The sequence below is a fragment of the Malus domestica genome, chromosome 03 (genome assembly GCF_042453785.1).
Source record: "Malus domestica chromosome 03, GDT2T_hap1".
In the NCBI taxonomy this organism is placed as follows: domain Eukaryota; kingdom Viridiplantae; phylum Streptophyta; class Magnoliopsida; order Rosales; family Rosaceae; genus Malus; species Malus domestica.
Genome location: NC_091663.1, coordinates 21534827 through 21554613, shown reverse-complemented (window position 1 = coordinate 21554613; position 19787 = coordinate 21534827). Strand labels below are relative to the sequence as shown.

The window sequence follows — 19787 nt, the reverse complement described above, 5'->3', positions numbered from 1 at the left end:
TTTTTAGTATTTTCAGGTCTCTTCTCGCACTAGGAGATAGTGGACCCCCTATCTATCCTACCATATTCATTTTATTTCAATTTATTTTCTCACCACGCTGCTAGTGAGTAGTGGTGTAACTAGAATTTTAGCTTAGAAGGGACCCGTAAGGCTCAATCTGAAACGCTCTCATAATCTTACAAAAATTACTATGTCATGTGATGAGCAATTGAACACCGTCGTTTAGTCTGCTATGGTATCGTCCCCCATCATTATCGTATTCCTTAAACCTAAACCCCAAGTCTCTATGACTTTCTTCCTTTCTCCCTCCTCCTCAAAGCTCACAAGCATCGGATTGTTTGGACTCCATAGGAGCCACCAACCTCAAATCAAAGTCAATAAAAGAAATTAAACTAAAAATGTTTGATTTGGGTCATAAGCCTACTAAAAACCTTGAAAATCATTAACATAACACTAAATTTTTACGCGAGAAAAAATGTCAGGATGGGGTTGAGACTATCGTGGTCCCTTCATAACTCTGCCTTTGCATGTTGTGCCATGCATCAAAAAAGAGAAAATGAAAAATCGAAATGTGAAATAAGATAACACTTAATAAATACAAGGGTATATTATATTTTGCATATATAGGTTAATTATGTGGCAATTGCGGATCCCACTTTTTTGTTGATGTGGAAGTAAAAGAATATTACGAAGATTTTTTTTTTTTTAGTACATCGATATTTTATATTAAGGGGAGGAGGAGTTCGGCAAAGCCACACAATGGGCAGTCTAATTTGGTATCAAATTCGCTATCCACGAGATTCGAACCTAAGACCTCTCACTTTAAAGTGGAGAGAAATACCATCAGACCGTACTACTGAATGACAATATTACGAAGAATTTAGTTTGAAAAAAAAAAAATGCTAAAATATTAAAACAAATAAAAAAATAAAATATTACGAACAATTTATTTCATTTGACAAGTGTCTTTTTGTACTTGTTTTGCAGCAATCAAAGGTTTTGATCAATATGGTTGGAGGATTTCATTTCCTCTGAGGCTGAGATAGATTATTTTGAAAAAGAGTGTCTGTTTTTTCCTCTCTAACTTAGATTCCCTAGGAGCTTAAGTTTCAAATCTTCATTTAGACCTAGTTTTCCGGTTCATGTTGGTTTCTTCCTTCAACTATTTGATTGGAGAACTGGCTGGTCTTTTGAATCCAGATTCCATATTATCATCATTATCATATCATTTTGCATTGGACATATTGCTCTTGGTGCCACAAGGAGAAGAGTTAAAGGTTGGAGTTGCCTCTTCGTGAAGACCGAAGAGGTCTCCATCTCGTGCAAAGTAAGGTTACATAAAGGTAAAGTTGTTCCTTAGATTAGATCTAGGAAATAAGCTTGATGTAGTACTTTGTATGAACCTTATTTGCACTAGTAGATTGAACTTCGTGGAGCCCTCAGTTTTTTAACCCAAAGGTGGGTTTTTTTTTTCGGGTCAAATCTTCTTGTGTTCCTTCATGCTTAAACTTGCTTACATATCTAGATATGTTTATGGTATGTTGTATGAGCTACTTAGTTGACGGACTGTTGTGAGAAGTTGTTTAACTTTATATTGTTGCATTGTGAGATATAACTGTGTTGTTGTTGACTAGGCTAATGTACTAGTCTACTAAGTTTATTTCGTGAATTTGGGTTTTTTGTTCTGACAAATCTGTACTTGTTGACTAGTTCCTGTGTCTACTCCTCATTGCATGTTTTAGTTGTTAATATGTGTATTGAACTTGACTATTGTTGACTAGGACAACTTACAGTAACCTAAGTTTGGTTGATTGATTTGTGTTTCATTTACTAATAAATTTGAACTTAGTTCATTGGTGACCTTAACTAATCAATCTAGCATACTTTAATTTCTAATTACATGATATTTCCACCTAATATCAATTCAAATCCATTTATAATGAAAATAACGAGCGCACTAAACATATGTGCGTAAAAGGAAAAAAAAAAGATGTGCAAGAAAAATAGAGACTTATACCTACTTTACAATATTATAAATAAATAAAATATTTTGTTCAAAGTACAATCTCATGCCGCTATGTTGTCTAACAATCAAGTTGGACGCCTCGTTAAGTGAATTCTATATGATGTTGAGAGATATTAATAGTTTTTCAAAATGGCATGCATGTCAGATACATATTTAGCAATAGGGATACATGATTAACTAGGGACTTTAAAACAGCCAAAAAAAAATGAAGTTTGCTAGACGCTATTACTTGTTTATGGGTAAATAGGGAACTTTAACGAAAAGCACCCGGTACTGTTCACTTTAACGAAAAACCACATTTTTACACTAAAAAGTCAATCTTGGTACTATTCACTTTACCCTTTATTTTGTCTTTATCATTAAAACTCAAAGTTTTCAAGCAATTTTCATTAGTTTTCCTTAAATTATAACCATGCATGTGTCCTTAATAAACATTCCTGCATGATGCTCTTGACAAGAGCAGTTGGCTTTTCCATTGGTTGACACCAACAACACGGTAAAGTTGTTGATAATGAATTTCATATTGATAAGAAGAGGGATCTTGCGTATGCTTATAAGTATTTGGACTACTCCTCATATTGTCAATTGGTTTTATGGTGAAACCCCAATTTTCTTTAAGGTATCAAAGCAGGTTGTCTCACATGTGAAGTTCAACGGCCACACGTGCTCCATATCACTCCATTGTGTTGTCTACGTGTTAGGCTTGAAAATTCGTCATGCTTGAGGGGGCATGTTGATAATAAATCCCTTATTGATGAGAAGGACCTTGGATGTGAATATAAATAGTTATGCTACTCTGCATATTGTCAATTGATTTATAGTGAAACTCAACTTTAACTTTCTTCAAAGGTTCACTTTTTACAAAAAGCGGGTTATACTTTCTTCCTGGCAGTGGTCCAAACTCCAAACCTTTTCTAGTTTCAGTGGGATCGACGGTGTTCTTATCTATCCATGATCTAACATTCCTTACCACATAAACCCTAACTAAGTACTATTGCCCAACAAAAAAGAATTGCTAGGTTAGCACAAGTCAATGTTTTACCAACGTGGGTGAGGCATCCCTCGTTCTGTCGGTGTTCTAAAGCATGTAGTTCGTCATGCCTTTCAACTTTTTGACGATCTGTGAGGCTAAAGCTATAAGTGGTCCAAGAAAAAAAAGAACGAGCTTTGTTTGTGCAATTATATAGATTGTAGAGTTCAGGTTAATGATTCTGCCAAATGGAGAAATGTGAAAAATAGCAATGGATCGGATAACTGAGGCCATCTAGCATTTGCATGATGTTACAGACGATGTAGCACAGGATATATATTAAGTTTACAAAGTTCATGTTGTCTACAGTGTTTGTCATGTTTACTCAAATAACTGAACTGTTTTCGAATCGCCAAAAACACTTTAATCATATTTGGCACAAGTTCTTCTAGGTTCAAAAAAGCATTTGAAGTGCCTTTTTTTTTTTTTTCAAAAAATCACTTATTGTGTGTTTCTTTTAGAAAGTGCTTCAAGTGCTTTTCTAGAATGCAAGTATTTTTGTTAATAATTTCAATGTGCTTTAGAAGGGTTTATAATAGAAATGCTTCTAAGCATAAACGCTTTTTTAAAGCAGTTCAAAATGAGTCCTTAATTAATATAGTTATATAAACAATAGTTTGTAGGGAAGAATTTTTCATTGTGACCGGAATACGAATGGTATACAACGTGTTTTTATATAAGTAGTGAGAAATTTTATTTTTTAATTTTTTAACACACATATCCCACCGTTTGTATGATGACAAGTAGTGTATCATCCCGTGTTACGGTCACACTAAAAAAATCTCTCCTCGAAAAGCCAGATATGGTTATCTAGTAGTTGACACCAATATGAAAGGGCAACACGCGAACACGGATTGCAGTGATACGTTGTAAATACGTTAATATGCTTAATACACCCTGGAAGCTCCAAAGCTAAACCCTTGAAAGCGCATTTGGTACACATGGTTGAATTAGAATAAAGCTGTCATATTTCAAGGCATATTGAAAGGGGAATTGAATGTTTTTCATTTGGAAGGATTAGAAGAGGATTAGTTGCGAAGGAAATTCATCATTTCTAATCTTGTTATTTTTCAGTACAAGCGATATTCTACACTAATCTACACTAAAGAGGAGGGAGAAGTTTCAAACTTAGGACATAGTACGTTAAAGAGGAAGATCTTATAACCATTAGGGCAATCCACCACTTACCCTAATCCTACCGTTTTAAGAAGGAAGAAGCAATGGAGCCAGTGGAGATCTTTATTAATATTTTTAATTAGGGCAATGCCTTTTGTTTCATTTTCAGTCTCACTGCTGTAATTAGGCGTCTTATTGGATCTCTAATTACTTGGTAAAGCACTCTTGTAAATTCCTATATATTCTTGTACATTGAAGAAAAATAACATCTCAGAAACTCTCCATTTTCATTTTAACTTGACATCTGAGCATTACACTCAGAAATATACTATGTTGGTACAGTGCTCTATTTAATCCCGCTGCGTATTATGATGTTATATCGTTGTTATGTTATCGTTGTTAATTTTACCATGCCTTTTTCTTGGACTAAGACGTGGAGAATTGACCACCACGAATTATATGACTTGAGTGATTAGGTTCATACTCCTCAGATTACCACCAGTGCCAATGGCGTGCCTTCACTGTGGCGGGTGGAGGCATTATCTCCTTTACTCCGACTCTAGCTTTCATTTGTGTTTTTCTTGTTCCTAGTCTTAATTGCAACTTATTTACTGTTGGTAAACTACGTACGCCACTTACTGTTTCTTCCAATACCTCAACACAGCAGAAGGCGACTGAAGATGATAAAAGGGTAGGGAGGTTGTAAATCATGTCAATGGACATGGACGGAGCCAATGAATGCCCACTGGGGGCAATACCCCAATCAAGTAATTCGTTGGTTAAGCTGCATACTGTAATTATATATACATGTGTTATGTGAAGAAAATATGTGTCTAATATCAAGCATATCTTCATACTACTTTTATTCTATATCAAATTTAATATGAGGAAAAATGCTCTTGTTTTTTCATTCAAACAAAAAAACTCCTCCTCCGCCTCTCATGTATTAATATTTTTCTCATTAATTTATCACTTTCCACTACTACATTGGAAACTTTTGTAACATTGGAATAGTGAAATTTACAAAAAAACAAATAAAAAGTTGTTAGATTTTATGCCTTCATCATGGAAGTTACGTACTGTGACATCCCATATCGCCCAGAGGAGTGATCCTTAAATGTATATTCTCATCCCTACCTAGCACGAGGCCTTTTGGGAGCTCATTGGCTTCGGGTTCTGTAGGAACTCCGAAGTTAAGTGAGAAGGAGGCCAGAGCACTCACAGAATGGGTGACCTATTGGGAAATTGCTCGTGAGTTCCCAAAAACAAAACCGTGAGGGAATGGTAAGCCCAAAGCGGACAATATCATGCTACAGTGGTGGAGCGGGCCCGAGAAATGATCCGCCCCGGGCGGGGATGTGACAATTTGGTATCAGAGCCTAACCCTGGTCGTGGTGTGCCGACGAGGACGTCGGGCCCTTAAGGGGGTGGATTGTGACATCCCACATCGCCCAGAGGAGTGATCCTTAAATGTATATTCTCATCCCTACCTAGCACGAAGCCTTTTGGGAACTCACTGGGGGCCCGAGAAAGGATCCGCCCCGGGCCGGGATGTGACAATTTGGTATCAGAGCCTAACCCTGGGCGTGGTGTGCCGACGAGGACGTCGGGCCCCTAAGGGGGTGGATTGTGACATCCCACATCGCCCAGAGTAGTGATCCTTAAATGTATATTCTCATCCCTACCTAGCACGAGGCTTTTTGGGAGCTCTGGCTTCAGGTTCCGTAGGAACTTCGAAGTTAAGTGAGAAGGAGGCCAGAGCACTTCAAGGATGGATGACCCACTGGAAAATTGCTCGTGAGTTCCCAAAAACAAAACCGTGAGGGAATGGTAAGCCCAAACCGGACAATATCGTGCTACGGTGGTGGAGCGGACCTAGGAAATGATCCGCCCCGGGCCAGGATGTGACACGTACCCTACAATATTAGGTTAATTGGAAGGAGCCATCAGCCAAATCTAAAGGAGGGGAATGCATGACAAATAAGTCTTAAGGAAGAGACATCCCACGTTCTCACAATGTCACAGCTATACGCAAAGCATCCCCTTTACAACTACGTTGATTGTTCATCTGCCTCTGCCCCAAATAAGAAGCATATGACTAGAATCGCATAATATATCTCCCATCCTAACCACCCAACGAAATCCACCACTTTGCTTTTATACTTTTTTTTTTTTTTTTGTCAGAAGATAGATTTTGTTAGATTAGATATTAGATTAGCTAACGACGGAGTTTGAACTCACGCTGTAAGTGCTCAATACCTTTCCACCACTATGGTAAATGGCCACTTGCATTTTTATACTATTTTCTTGATGCAACAATATAATTACACTAACAAGTGAAGGAATAAATTAGTATCAAGCTTACCATCCACGAAATTCAAACATAAAACACCTCCCTTACAAATGAAAAAAAATATCATTAATACTAAAAAGCTGCTTTCTTTCACCATTTTAATACGTTGTGTTGGAGGTTTGAATAAAAAATACACAAGTCCTTTTGTCCCACGTTCACCAGTTTAAGCATATGCAAATATGACTTGGTAAATTGGATTGTACACATTGAAAAGGTTGGGGCTTGTGGGGCCTTGGGGCTCACAAGTTGTGCCTAGCTATATATCTTAAACGTCAAAAGATGGGCCTTGGGGCTCTACTACTACTGCTACAATACGAATAACTACTCTTAATTTCTAGGTATATTTCAAATGAATCTCAAAAGTTCAAAACATTCCAAATAACTATTTAACATTTAAAAAAATACACACATGTATTAGAGCTTCATAAATGCCAGGAGAGTCAAAACTCACTTCAATTTAGGGTATTTATGACCTATGTTAACGCTATTGGCCTACTAAATGTCTAATTTTTAGGCAATTATTTAGAATGTTATAACCAAGGTTTTAAAAGATGCTAGCCGCTAGTTGGGCAGCGGACTGGGGCCTAGCGGTGGAACCTAGGATGGGAACCTAGACGGACTAGCCGGATTTAATTAAATTTATTATATAACATATAAATAAGTGGCTACTTACACTAAAAGAATAAAAACTATACTTTTATTGAGAATTTAAGAAAGTCAAAACTTAAAACTTAAGCCATATTGCAATCATCACATACAAATGCAACAACAGTAAGAAAAACTTAAAACCAAATTTGAAAATTCACTAATTAAGTAGGTTATTCAAAAAACCCTTTTAACCTAATTAAAAAAAATTAAAAACAATGGAACTGCCTAGCCTCCTCCTAGCGTGCCTAGGCGGGCTAGGGCCTTTAGCCTGTACCCGATTTTTCTCCATGTTTCGGCCTAAATTGCATCGGTTCTCCACCGCCTAGGCCACCTTTTAGAACACTGGTTATAACAGGTTGAAACCAATTTGGAATCTTACCCAAAAAGTTGCGTGAACTGGAAACAATTAACAAGTGACAATCCCTCAGTTCACGTCAATTAAAGCAAAGCCAAATATAGTTGCTGAAAGCAAGGGCATCATTTAACCAACAAAAAAGAAGTAATGTGAGTTTGATCAGCTTTCTTCCACGAAACAAACCGGTAACAATTAAAGCAGTACACAAAACCACTTTCTACACATATTAACAAATGATCACTGAAAGGCCAAAACCGATTCCCGCCGACGACAAGTGCTTAAATAGAATACATGTTCTCTTCAACTGTACATCCCTAGGGCCTTGTGAATCGCTTACGGCCTTCCATCCTTCAACTATGGGGACCTCAATCCACAGAAGAATTGGTTTCTGCAGTTTCATCCTCACTGAAGCTAGATGGCATCTCCATGGCAATTCTGAAATAGACATGTACGATCATCCGTCAAATATTTATGTTGCAGCAAGTTTAATCCTTGATGATCGCAACACAGACATAGTAACATTTAGTTAATCCTCGTAATGATATATTCAAAAGAAATATAAAAAAAATTTATTTTGTACTAGGACAGAATTAAAGTTGGGTACTGTTCCTATTTCATGCAACTAAATGCAGCTAAATTCGTGTAAAAACTACGATTAAGTGGACGATCAAGATTCCATCTAGCGACAGCTTCATTCTAATGCCATTCCAACCATCCGTAATCTGAGTTTAGGTTATACAGAAATCAACAAGACGAAGAATCCCTCTTCAAAGTAAGATCCTTACTTAGAGCATATACAATTTACTACAAAATAATAGCATGTCACCCTGGTAAAAGGAAATGGCCCAGTAACTGAAACAATAGAGTGAAGCAATTCAGTATGAACTCTAATGCTAGTCGGGAAACAATAACAGCCTAACCTAGAAAAGATTTTGCCATCTACCGTATCTGCAATATTAGCTCTGACATGTAAGGTCGCTGCCAAACATTTAACATGCAGACATTATTTAAACTGACTGGGGAAAATGTGGCATTTGCAGACTTAACTAAAGCAGTCAATAGAGAGAAAAAAGCCCTAATACTAACCCTTTAATCTGATGTTTACGAGGTGGAATTTGAGCAAATGAATTTGGTGCATAGTCTCGTTGAGGGAGATTAACTCTGGCTTGTTTTGTAACCTTTGATCAATAAGAAAAAAAGGATGTCAACCTAATGCCAACCACATACATAAATAAGTAATTGTATGCAATTATGTATCAATGCCATGCATGCCCTATTAACATTGTCCCACTAAAGTTCAAACTCACCACCAATTCATCTGTAGAATTCATTTTTGCTCTAAGTGGATTGTGATAGTCCTTCATGGCCTTACATTCTCCATCAAACTTCTCCTCCTGGAACAAGAAGCAATTAAAAAAAGTCACAAGGCAAGTACTTTTGATATGGCATTCGTTGAATAATAGAGCATATAAGTCAAAAGGCAGTCTCAGAATGCTTAACTATAGAACTTGAAGGCCTTGACTTCAAGTAATCATTCCTTTGGACAGTCTTGGGGTTACTAAATTTATCATACTCATCTAAGCGAGGCTCTGTTTGTTCACTAGTAACTTTCCTACCGTAGTAACCCTTAGATCTCATTCTATCTTTCTTATTGCTATTATAAGCAGAAAACCCTCCAGAAGGTTTATCGTAAATATCCAAGGGAGAATTTTTTCCAGGGAAAGGATTGGTATTGTTGAGAAAAGTTGACTTTTGTCTCAATTGCTTGCTTGATTTCTTCTCCTGAAGATCAAACCCATGCATGATGCTAGGATTTTCCTGCTGTAAATATGAATCCTGGGAATTCAACCTGGAGTTGTATACTTCATATCTCTGCAAGAGCATTAAAAGGCGGAAAGAGTATCACAATAGAGCGAGAGAGAGAGAGAGAGAGAGAGAGAGAGAGAGAGAGAGAGAGAGAGAGATTGTTTATAAGCATTTCAGTTAGGCGGTGGTGGGAGCGAAGACATCATAGAAGAGTTTTATTTTGCTTCCATGAAACCAAGTATTAACAACCAATTATTTGCTTCAAGGACACAAATTAGGAGAAAGTTGTGCTAATCCCAACTTTTTCAACTTATGGAACTGTAATTTGCTTATATGCCAAGACAATGATGCAAGAGATCAAATGGTTCATAAAAATGGGGCTGGTTGACTGCCAATACATAAGTCAGGCGACCTCCTCTCACATCCAGGAGATAATGAGGAGGTGAGATCCAGCTATAAATGTTTTCTTGCCAGATTTATGTTGCCAGACTGAATCTGAACCATACATTCATGCAGTAGCAATTGACTTGATAAGTTTTCCTTGCTGTGATTCGTATATAATGAAAATAAACCAATAAATTAGCCCCGTCACAAAGTTCACACCCTCTCCCCCACCAGATATGTCAAAGTGTAACGAAAATGCATCAGGTCCACTTACAGTGCTTGGACTTAGTTGCCCTTTCACTCCAGATATATCAGGAGAACGGAGGACAGGATTAGCAAGTGTGGATGGTTCTGCATAGCAATGAACAAAACAGACATATAAGACTAGTCTGCAAGAACCTAATATATAAGTATTCAAACAGTACAGGTGAATACTGAAAGACTGAAGAATCTGAATGGAAGCCAATCACACACTGCTAGAGTATAACGTCAAGAGAGAAGAGAGGAGAAGCAATGTTTAGCATTTTTAAGAAACATGCTCAGAAAATAAACAACTCCCAAGTAGGTGTCAACTAAATATTTTTTCGCTTCAGAATACCATGTACATCTAATATTTCAAGAATTACAGCTACAGGACTCAACTGCTAATGCCAACCCAGCAACTTTATTATTTTACCTTTTTTTTTTACTTTATAAAAGTAAGCAGCTGGGTGTTTTCATGAACAATATTTATTTATTTATTTTTTAACTTCCCACTGCATTCCTTCTTAACATAATTGCCCACAATACCATATTTCCCCAACAATATTCCGTCTTCATCAACATTAAAAAAAAATATAAAGAGTAAGTAGAAGCAAAATGAAAATGATTTCAGTTAAAGCTACAGTTTCGCATTTGCATACACACAAAAAAATGTATAATATTAGTCTAAAAGAAATAGAAGTTCTTCAATCCACTAATCATCATAACTACCAAGATCAAGCCAAATCAAACATTAGAAACACATGAAAGCAACAGTTCCAAATGCTAACTACCCATGCTTTAAAAATAAATGCAAAAAATAGGAAAGCAAACACAAGCACTTGTGTTTCACTGTTCAAAGGCCTAAATTTTATCTTCGTGAGCTTGTTATAAAACAATATACTAAATTAAAGGCTCCATCAAGTTCAAATTTCCATGTCTATGCTACTTCACCGAACAAGGCCCAGTGCCCGCAGAAAAACGTAAGCCTTCCATATAGAACAACTTGCATAATAAAATTAAATGTCACACCTTAAAGATCTCGTTTCAATGGTTTTTTTTTTTTTTTTTTCACTCAAATTAACAATATTTATGTTTACACCTTATGCACAAAGCAGATTGAAATTATACAACAAAAATAAAAACTTCACACTAATCACTCGCACAAGAAAAATATGAGAGCGTCAATACAAGCTAAGTAACAAGATCCGAAAAACAATTAGCAATCTTTCTGTTCTCAGACAACTATTTCATGGAATATGAAATTTGTTCCTATGAACAGAGTATGTTATGACGTACCATGGCCTGAATCCATAATCGGTGATTCAAATGCACCAGGAGGAAGCAAATCAAATTCTACACCTAACAGAGGACCATCCTCCAGATACTGCCTCCCGAGTTGCCTCTTAACAGCTGTAATAGCAGCATTTTCTGCTTCACCTTTCACTTTCAAAAACCCTGAGGGCTTATATCCCATGTTTTCCATGCCCTTGGTATGTGTTAGGTATCTAGAAGTTTCCACATCATACGGATCCTCATTTTGAGTCAAGAACCTATCTTGTAAAGACGAGCTACTTTCTGAAGATGTATTTTCCATGTCACCAACTCTCTCTGTATAGTGACTACTATAATTGCGGGTGATATCTGCAGCTGCGAAATCATGCCCAGAAAGCCTTCGACTTTCAACTTCCCTTGGATCAATAAACCTATGCTCTCCATGTTTAGTGCTGCCACAAGAGTCCTGCCCAAGTCCACTAGCTCGATCCTGAATAACACCACTTGAACGATCTTGCCGTCCATTACCTTGTGTTTCATCTCTCGACAATCTTTTGTCTTTTAACCTTCTGTGGCAAAACCATCCAGATATCTGCTTTTCTGACAATCTTAACTGCTCCGCAAGTTGTGATTTCATTTCCTCCGTAGGATATTTATGCTCTGGAAAAAGTAAAAAAGAACATTCTTTTGAGAAATTTGATGGCTCAACACTGAGTAAGACAAAACATAGGCCAAGAGAAGTATCCTTACCATTATAAAATTTCTCCAAAGCCATAAGCTGGGCTGGTGTCTTGAGCTTTCTTTTCTTATTATTGTCTTGGGAATTTTTATTCTCCTCAGAATGCAGTTCATTTGATTCTAAATATCAACCAAAAAGTGAACAAGGATGCATTAGTCACAAAATGAAATCAATGATTAAGATAAATAAACATCCATCAGGGCATAATTGTTTTCGAACCAGCTTCTATGTATGAATATAATGCTTCATTTGTTCAACTATAAATTGTGGTGGTAAAGATAAACATGGCTAATATCAGGGCATGTCAACGACCCGTGGAATAAGATAGAACTCGACAAGAACCAAACCCTGGTTGCTTGAGTTCAGTCACAAAAATCCTTCACTATTTCAAATCCTGCACTTCTGATCTTCTAGAAAAACCCTTTCGATTTATTGGCATCTCCACTTATTGGAAACTAAAGATGCTTTCCTCCTAGTTAACCCAACCCAGTTTTTCTCTATTTAATAGGAAACAGGAACTTTACAGAAAACCAAAAAAAGCATGACATAGGGCACAGATAAGAGATCTCCAATCTTTTTGTCTCCACAAACGGATCATCTCTCCATTCCCTGCAACCAAATCAGAAAACAAAACACCAAAGCCTTGAGAAATGTCTCTCCAAGAACATCTCCTGGCATGATATTCTATTATGTCACCAGTGAAGCCAACTCTACCTTACTATTATGAAGGCTTTTGCTATTCTGTCCCTACCACAACACCCAAATAGAGCCAAAACAGCCTATCGCCACAGGCTGACATTTCTCTTCTTGAAATCCCTCCCCATGATGAATAAATATAGTCAATAGTAGCAATTCCCACAAACCACCCATTCCAAACCAAAAGCCAGAATTAATCTACTCTAGATTTGTGATGTGGCAGAACAAGGAAAGAACGACATGGTCAGAAGATTCTCCCACAGGTTTTCTTAGTGCACACCAAGGAGATAATGAAGAGTACTGTCTTCTCTTCTGGCATATTACATGTGTTAATTCACCAAGAACCACCAGCCAAGCAAGTGAATTAAGATTTTGGTAGGTACCCAAGGCTTTCCAACTGAAATTACAAGGACCAAAGTGGTTGGTTCTTCGGATTATCTAGCAATGAAAGACAAAAGGACATACGACAGAATACCACAGATGCTGAATAGCCCAAATTCTCCTCTCAGCACGAGTAAGATGCAATACCAACTAATAATGCAAGACACCAAATGAGAAAGTTCCACAAATACTCTGTCAATTCAATATCCCCCAAAAGAAGGGGTTCCAAGAAACAACTGAGAGAGTGAGAAACACACTAAGAATGGTCACTTCTGGATTCAACAATATCAAAGATTACAAATTTGAAACTGAGAACTCTTACAAAGTTATTCTAGCAATGATAGTCACAAGAATAACTTTCTTCATTACCATTATTATGATTATGGTAATTCCCATGAACTTTCTTTCTCGTTTAAGACAACAATAATAAGACAACCACCACATCTAAGAAAGACCTTCTGAGAGAAATATAAAATGGTGGGAAGTTTATGCAATTCCTTACTGGGTTGCAGGAATCTGCTATATGATTACAGGTTAAACTAAGCCTATCCAATATACATTTCCAAAACTAGTCACCCAGTGCTCAAATTGGAAAACTAGGGGGGATTCCCTGTAACCATTCATAAAGGAAAATGAAGGTCATAATTGCAAAGCTACATCTCCCATGCAACTTCCTGCTTCAAAAGCTTATGTACTGTGCAAGTCCCTTCCACAACCTGGACCAATGAGTCAAATGTGCCACTTGCGTAAAAGTACGTAGGTCATGGTAGCATGCCTAACAGCATCCTGTTTCACAAGAAATTTTCCACACATTTTGTACATGGAAGAAGGTCATAGTTGCATGCTTAACATTATCCTGTTTCACAATCTTTTTTTAAACTGGATTAAGCTTTTTTATTCATATTCTTTTACTAACTTCAGTAAATCTTTTGTGATACACTGTGAGGCCGGCTTAAGATTTTAATTTCAATCATCATAATTGCTTTTTTATCCATCATTCAAAGATCATGCTTGCAAAAAATTAGACAAATCGAAAATCACACTATGTTTGGATGAAGAAATTTAAGATTACTAAGGAATTTTAAAATGACGGAAATTGAAATGAAGGGATTTTATTTTCTAGAATTTGTGAATTTTGTTGTTTGGTTAACTTAAAAGAACAATGGAATTGAAAACGGAATTTGTTAATTTTAAACTCCCAATCATAGAAATTGGGAAATGACACCTATTTACATGGAATTTAAACTTGGAAATTGGAGGTCCCAAATTCCAAGTTTTTTTTCCACGCGGAAATTCTAAATTTCTATGTTATTAATCCAAACAAGGGAATTGGTGCATGTCAATTTATAAATTCTGACTTTTATCCAAATTCCAAGTTTATTTCCCTCATCCAAACAGTGTAAGACATCCAATTATAGTGAAGAAAATACACAAGCACATTATTTCAAGAAAACAACTAAAATGACAACCATTTTATCAAGTGGTTAAATGGTTTCGGATTAGAGTAACTTTTTTGAAAGCACGATACTTGATGAAAGACCTAAAAACTAGATGGTTCAGATCATTAAAATACACCACAAATCCCCACAAGGGTGTCCCTCAAATAATCTTATTGGAGGGATCCCTCAATTGAAGCTCCCCAAAATAATCAGCATTTACCTAACTTATCCATATTAAACTTTCTTGTTTCAAAACAGATTTTCCAATACAATCATAGAAAATTCAATTACATGAGGTTTGTTATTCAAGCACTAGAACATTTGGAAAACACCTGAAACAGAGACCGTATCATTTACAGAAGAACTCATATAGTACAACCTACCTCCCAGGTTAAGCATTAGCATCATCTATACAAACATTCAAGAATTTCCTGAGATCCCCCTAACGTGGTGCCTAATGCCGTCACCAGAGCTTCTGTGCCGGTAGACCGAAGGAAATCCAGAAAGTAACTAGAAAATTAATAACCCCAAGCCCAAAAATCTTGACGAAAGGCAAATGTGGAAAACATAAACCATTGTAAATATATGAAAAAATTATTAGGCTAAGTATTTGTCCTCAAATACAGTAGGAAACACAAACCATCATGATCAAAATGCCATTTTCCTTCACTTTTAAAAGTTTCCCAGCAATCAATTACCCAAAATTAAAGAACCCAGATTACCCTCATCACCATAAGAACAAGCTCCCCATGCATACAAAATAATCAAATTCCCAAATGGCAAATACAAACAAACAATGCAATACCAGAAATTAACGTAAATCAATCAGAAAACAGAAAACCCATATCCCAAAAACGATCCCAGATGCAGCGGAAAACGACGATACCTTCCATGGTGTGAGTTTCCGGGGAAACTATCGGTTTGTTAGTTTTTGACTTCTATACGGCTAAAAAGCGTGGTCCATTAGACCTGTTTGGGCAGATTGATTGAAGCAAAGGAGTACACAATTGAGCCTGCATGTTTTTGGTTTGCACCCAATTCAATTTTGATGTTGGAGAGAGAAAGGGAAAAGGTTGAAAGGCAGGGGAATTCTCTTTCTTCTCTTCTCCCTCTCTTTTCCAACTTGCTATCTCGGTTTCGCTTCTCTTCATCCTAATTAACTTTTTACAGTTTTTTTTTTCCTATTCTTTATTGTTGGTTTTATCGTTTTAGTTTTTTTTTTTTTAAAGATTTTTAATCAAAATGGTTATTGAGGTTTACTTAACTCCTCACTTTAGTCTCAAGATATTTGAAATCGACAAAAGTTATCCTGAAATTGTCCACCATCAATCAGTTTGGTCATTCGGTGTATGGTCTCCCTAGCATTATCTATTAAGAAAATTCTTAGCGTCGACTAAAGAGGTTAAAATGACGTTCACGTCTTTCTTTTTTTTTTTCTTTTATTTCAGTGTGTTTTAATATTAATTTATCAAGACAAGTGAAATAATAATTTTTCTATTATTTTTCATTTACTTAGGCACATCATATTTTTTTCAATTTGGAAGAGTGAAATAAATTTTGAATTTGAGTGCTTTTTTGCTCACCCTTTAATCTAAAGTAACTGTTACTATTCTCCGTAATCGTGTCACTAGGGTGGGCAAACGGACTCTTGATTAGCAGGTCGGGATGGTGCTCGCGTACATTTGACTAACCATGATTACCTTATATATTTAATTAAAAACTTTATAGAAAATAATAATTAAATGATACCATTTATTTCTTGCTCAATGTCCAACTCAATGAAGCCCATACACTATGTGTGTATAAACAAAAAAATTATATTGTCACTTAGTACTATAGTCTAGTGGTACTCATTTTTACTTGTAAGTGAGAGGTCTTAAGTTCGATTCTTGCCAAGGTGAATTTGAACCACGTTATTGTTAACACATTGTATGGTTAAGTCCACTCTCTACTCCTAAGTGTAGATAATAGTGTTTGTTAAATAAACTATATTATGGTAAAGAGAACTGTGAGAGAGGAAGAGAGAGACAAAATACATGTGTTTTTTTTTTTTTTCAAATTAGAGATGCTGTGATTATATATGGGTGAGGTTTGAAAAAAAAAACAAATTTGGTTTGTGCGAAATTACTAGTTATGATTTTATTTTGTGCTAGAAGACCAAATTGTCTATCTTTTCTTTTTTATTTGACAAAAAAATATTTTATTATAAGTAATTTAAGTTAATTAGACAATTAATTGAATTATCCTATTTTTATTCCTCTCTTCTCGGCTACAGCACAAATCTACCTTATTTTTAAGAGAATAAATCTTCTTCTACAACAGGAAGAAGAAAAATAAAAACTGAACAGAGAAAAAAATAAAAAATAAAATGAGGAAACTTGTGTGTCCAAAAATTTTAGAGAATTTTAACAAAAATCTCTGGGTACTGGTCAGTTTAACGAAAAACCACATTTTTACACTAAAAAGTCAATTTTTGTACTATTCACTTTACCTTTTATTTTGTCCTTATCATTAAAACTCAAAGTTTTCAAACCATTTTCATTAGTTTTCCTAAAATTTAAAGGAAGAGGAATTGATGTCATTGAATTTAGCATAATTCAATCAATTATTTAATAGGAAAACTAATGAAAATAGCTTGAAAACTTTAAGTTTTAGTGATAAGGACAAAATAAAGGGTAAAATGAATAGTACTAGGATTGACTTTTTAGTTTAATAATATGGTTTTTCGTTAAAGTGAACAGTACCAAGAGTTTTTTGTTAAAGTTCCCTTATTTAATTGATACGATGGTAATTTTTTTAATCATTTAATTAATTTTCTTTTCCATGCAGATTTAATTAAACGCATAGGTAATCCTCTTCACTTGTAAGTGAGAGGTCTTAGGTTTGATTTTCATCAAATGCGAGTTTGAACCACATTATTGCTAGCTCATTGTGAGGCTAACCCCACCCCCTCTCGCTTTGTGTAAATAATATTGTTTGTTCAAAAAAAAAAAATTAAACACATAGGTAATCTTGGTTAATAGACACGGGGCACCATTATGAAGGAAGAGTAACTGTTATTTTGGGTTAGAGCAAAACTTTTGTGGGGCTTTACTTGTCACTCAACATTGCTAAATAGCACTATAACCTAATCAAAACTAGTCACATGGCAAGTCTCAAATATAATCTTTCATTATTTTTTATATTTGAAACTCTCATAATTATTTTTCATACTTAAGTAATATACACCATTAGAGTAATTTAGTGGTTCACTCTCTCACCAATCTTCTCTACCATCTTCTTCCCCAATCTGTGTTTTTCATTTCTTCATTAAATTTTGGGATGGTATTCTCTTTGGATCCTCCGGATCCATCTTCTTCTTTCTTCTCAATGTTTCCATATGATACACACTTGCAATTTGAGGTACTTGGTGGAGATATCTGGTCACAAAACTCTCTACGAACTTCTTTTCCATAGATTTTAACACGACACTCAAACTCAAGTTTTCAATATTTACCATTCTCTTCAACAGAAAAACTTTTACAACATTACGCCTCACTGTTGAATAGCCTTCGATTGGGGTTTTCAATATTTTCTTCTATTATTTGCTTCCAAAGATCTAAAACCCTCACTATTTGCTTCCAGAGAAGAAAGAAGATCCGGAGAGGGGGCATGCAGATATGGCAGTGAAAAATCAATTAGCACCGCCTACGAAGCCACAAAGTGGGAAAGAAGACGGTAGAGAAAATTTGGGAAGAAAATTTTAATGGCTTAATTCCCTCCCCCAATATTCTTATGAAGAAAGGGAAGATACAGAGTGAGGAAGGAAGTATTAGATTAATCTCTTGGTGTATATTAATTACCACGAAAAGTGATTATGAGAGTTTTAAATATAAAAAATAATAACAAATTATATTCAAGACTTGTCATGTGGCGAGTTGTGATTTGATAGTAATGTCACTCAGCTGGTGAGCAAAACGAACTCTTAAAATTTAGACAAAGTTAGAATTTTGAAATTGACCACCATTAATTTAGGGTTGGTTTGAGGTTGTGATGCTCTAAAAAAGCAACTTATTAAAAAATCTGGAACAATAAATATGTTTGATAAAACAAAAAAAAGAAGTGCTGTCAATGACAGTAGAAAAATATAGAAAAGCAGAAGTAGGGTCTACCATGCTTCTAAAAGGAGCAAGGAATGTTCTGAACACATTAAATATGTTTGCTAAAGCCTCAGGACAACATGTAAATTTTCATAAGTCTTCTCTTTATTTTTCATGTAATACCAATGCTCATACAAGAACTGCGATTACAAGCATTCTGCATATACAACACAAAACAACCATTGGTAAATACTTAGGTATTCATAATATTGCGTTCTGGAAAGACCTAGTGAATGAGTGTGAGTTAATGAAAGAGTTAAACAAAAACTTGCTGGTTGGAAGGCTAATACTCTCTCTAAGGTAGGAAGATTGATCTTTATTAAGTCAAATTTGATTGGTATGCCTAATCATGTAATGTCGTGTTTCAAATGTCCTAATTGAGTAACTGAAAAGATAAATAAAGAGTGCAGAGATTTTTTTTGGGCGAGGGACAAAAAATTAAAGCCTATTGCTTGGAAGAAAGTTTGCACCTCAAAGGAGCATGGATGGCTTGGTATCATCAGAGTTGATCATTTCAAGAATGCATGCTTAGCCAAATTAGGTTGGAAAGTATTCACAAATGAGAATAATTGGTGGCTTCAAATTGTCAAAAGGAAATACTTAAAGCGAGATAATTTCTTGAGTTGTAAAGTTAAACAAAAGCATTCATTGGCTTGGAAAGGCATTCTTAAGAGTAGGGATGTTATTTACAAGGGTATGAGGTGGAATGTGGGTAATGGTAAGGATATTCTATTTTGAATCCATCATTGGGTTTCTCCATACCCATTGTTCCATTTTATCCCAGAGAATCAATGGGCAACTTTGAATTGGGAAGCTAGAGTAAGTGATTTCATTGTTAATAATTGTTGGGATATAATTCGTCTTTCTCAAGTCCTAGATTTAGATATTGTTAGGAAGATATGTATTATCCCTATTCCTGTTCAAAATGGAAATGATTATTTCATTTGGGGTCCTTTGGCTCATGGTGAGTTTTTAATAAAGTCGGCAACTTGGATCCAGAACCATAATCGTCAAGATGTAAACAGACATAAGTTGCTGAAGAAATTGTGGAAGTTGATGATTCTCCTAAAGGTAAAGATTTTTTCGTGGCTCCTCATACATGAAAAGTTGCATACCAAAATTCAACCGAGTAACATTTTGCGTGGTTAATAAATTTTTTT

General features: G+C 35.7%; 1 protein-coding gene across 5 annotated transcripts; it reads right to left on the bottom strand.

Annotated features, from left to right (window-relative positions):
- Positions 1-7629: 7629 nt before the first annotated feature.
- LOC103426792 (homeobox-DDT domain protein RLT1-like) lies at positions 7630-15646 on the bottom strand. Of its 5 annotated transcripts, none has more exons than XM_008364878.3 (9): positions 15375-15622; positions 11984-12091; positions 11258-11893; positions 9993-10069; positions 9029-9400; positions 8836-8922; positions 8615-8706; positions 8449-8506; positions 7630-7963 (listed from the first exon to the last, which is right to left on the bottom strand). In XM_008364878.3, the coding sequence occupies exons 1-8, from the start codon at positions 15379-15381 to the stop codon at positions 8485-8487; spliced, it is 1401 nt and encodes a 466-aa protein (XP_008363100.3). In that variant the 5' UTR covers positions 15382-15622; the 3' UTR covers positions 7630-7963; positions 8449-8484. The 5 variants fall into 5 exon arrangements, with proteins under 5 accessions (XP_008363100.3, XP_008363092.3, XP_017184283.3 ...); XM_070819145.1 differs by lacking the exon at positions 7630-7963 and adding an exon at positions 8176-8291; XM_008364870.4 differs by lacking the exon at positions 8449-8506 and having other exon boundaries at positions 15375-15646.
- Between the last annotated feature and the right edge of the window lie 4141 nt (positions 15647-19787).

What these genes read in the sequence shown, in the direction of transcription:
- LOC103426792 (XM_008364870.4), bottom strand. An exon ending in GATTATGGATTCAGGCCATG is followed by an intron (nt 10,070 to 11,257) that starts GTACGTCATAAC and finishes ATTGCTATGCAG; the next exon opens with AACCATCCACACTTGCTAAT. An exon ending in CAAGGCCTTCAAGTTCTATA is followed by an intron (nt 8,923 to 9,028) that starts GTTAAGCATTCT and finishes TTCTTGTTCCAG; the next exon opens with GAGGAGAAGTTTGATGGAGA.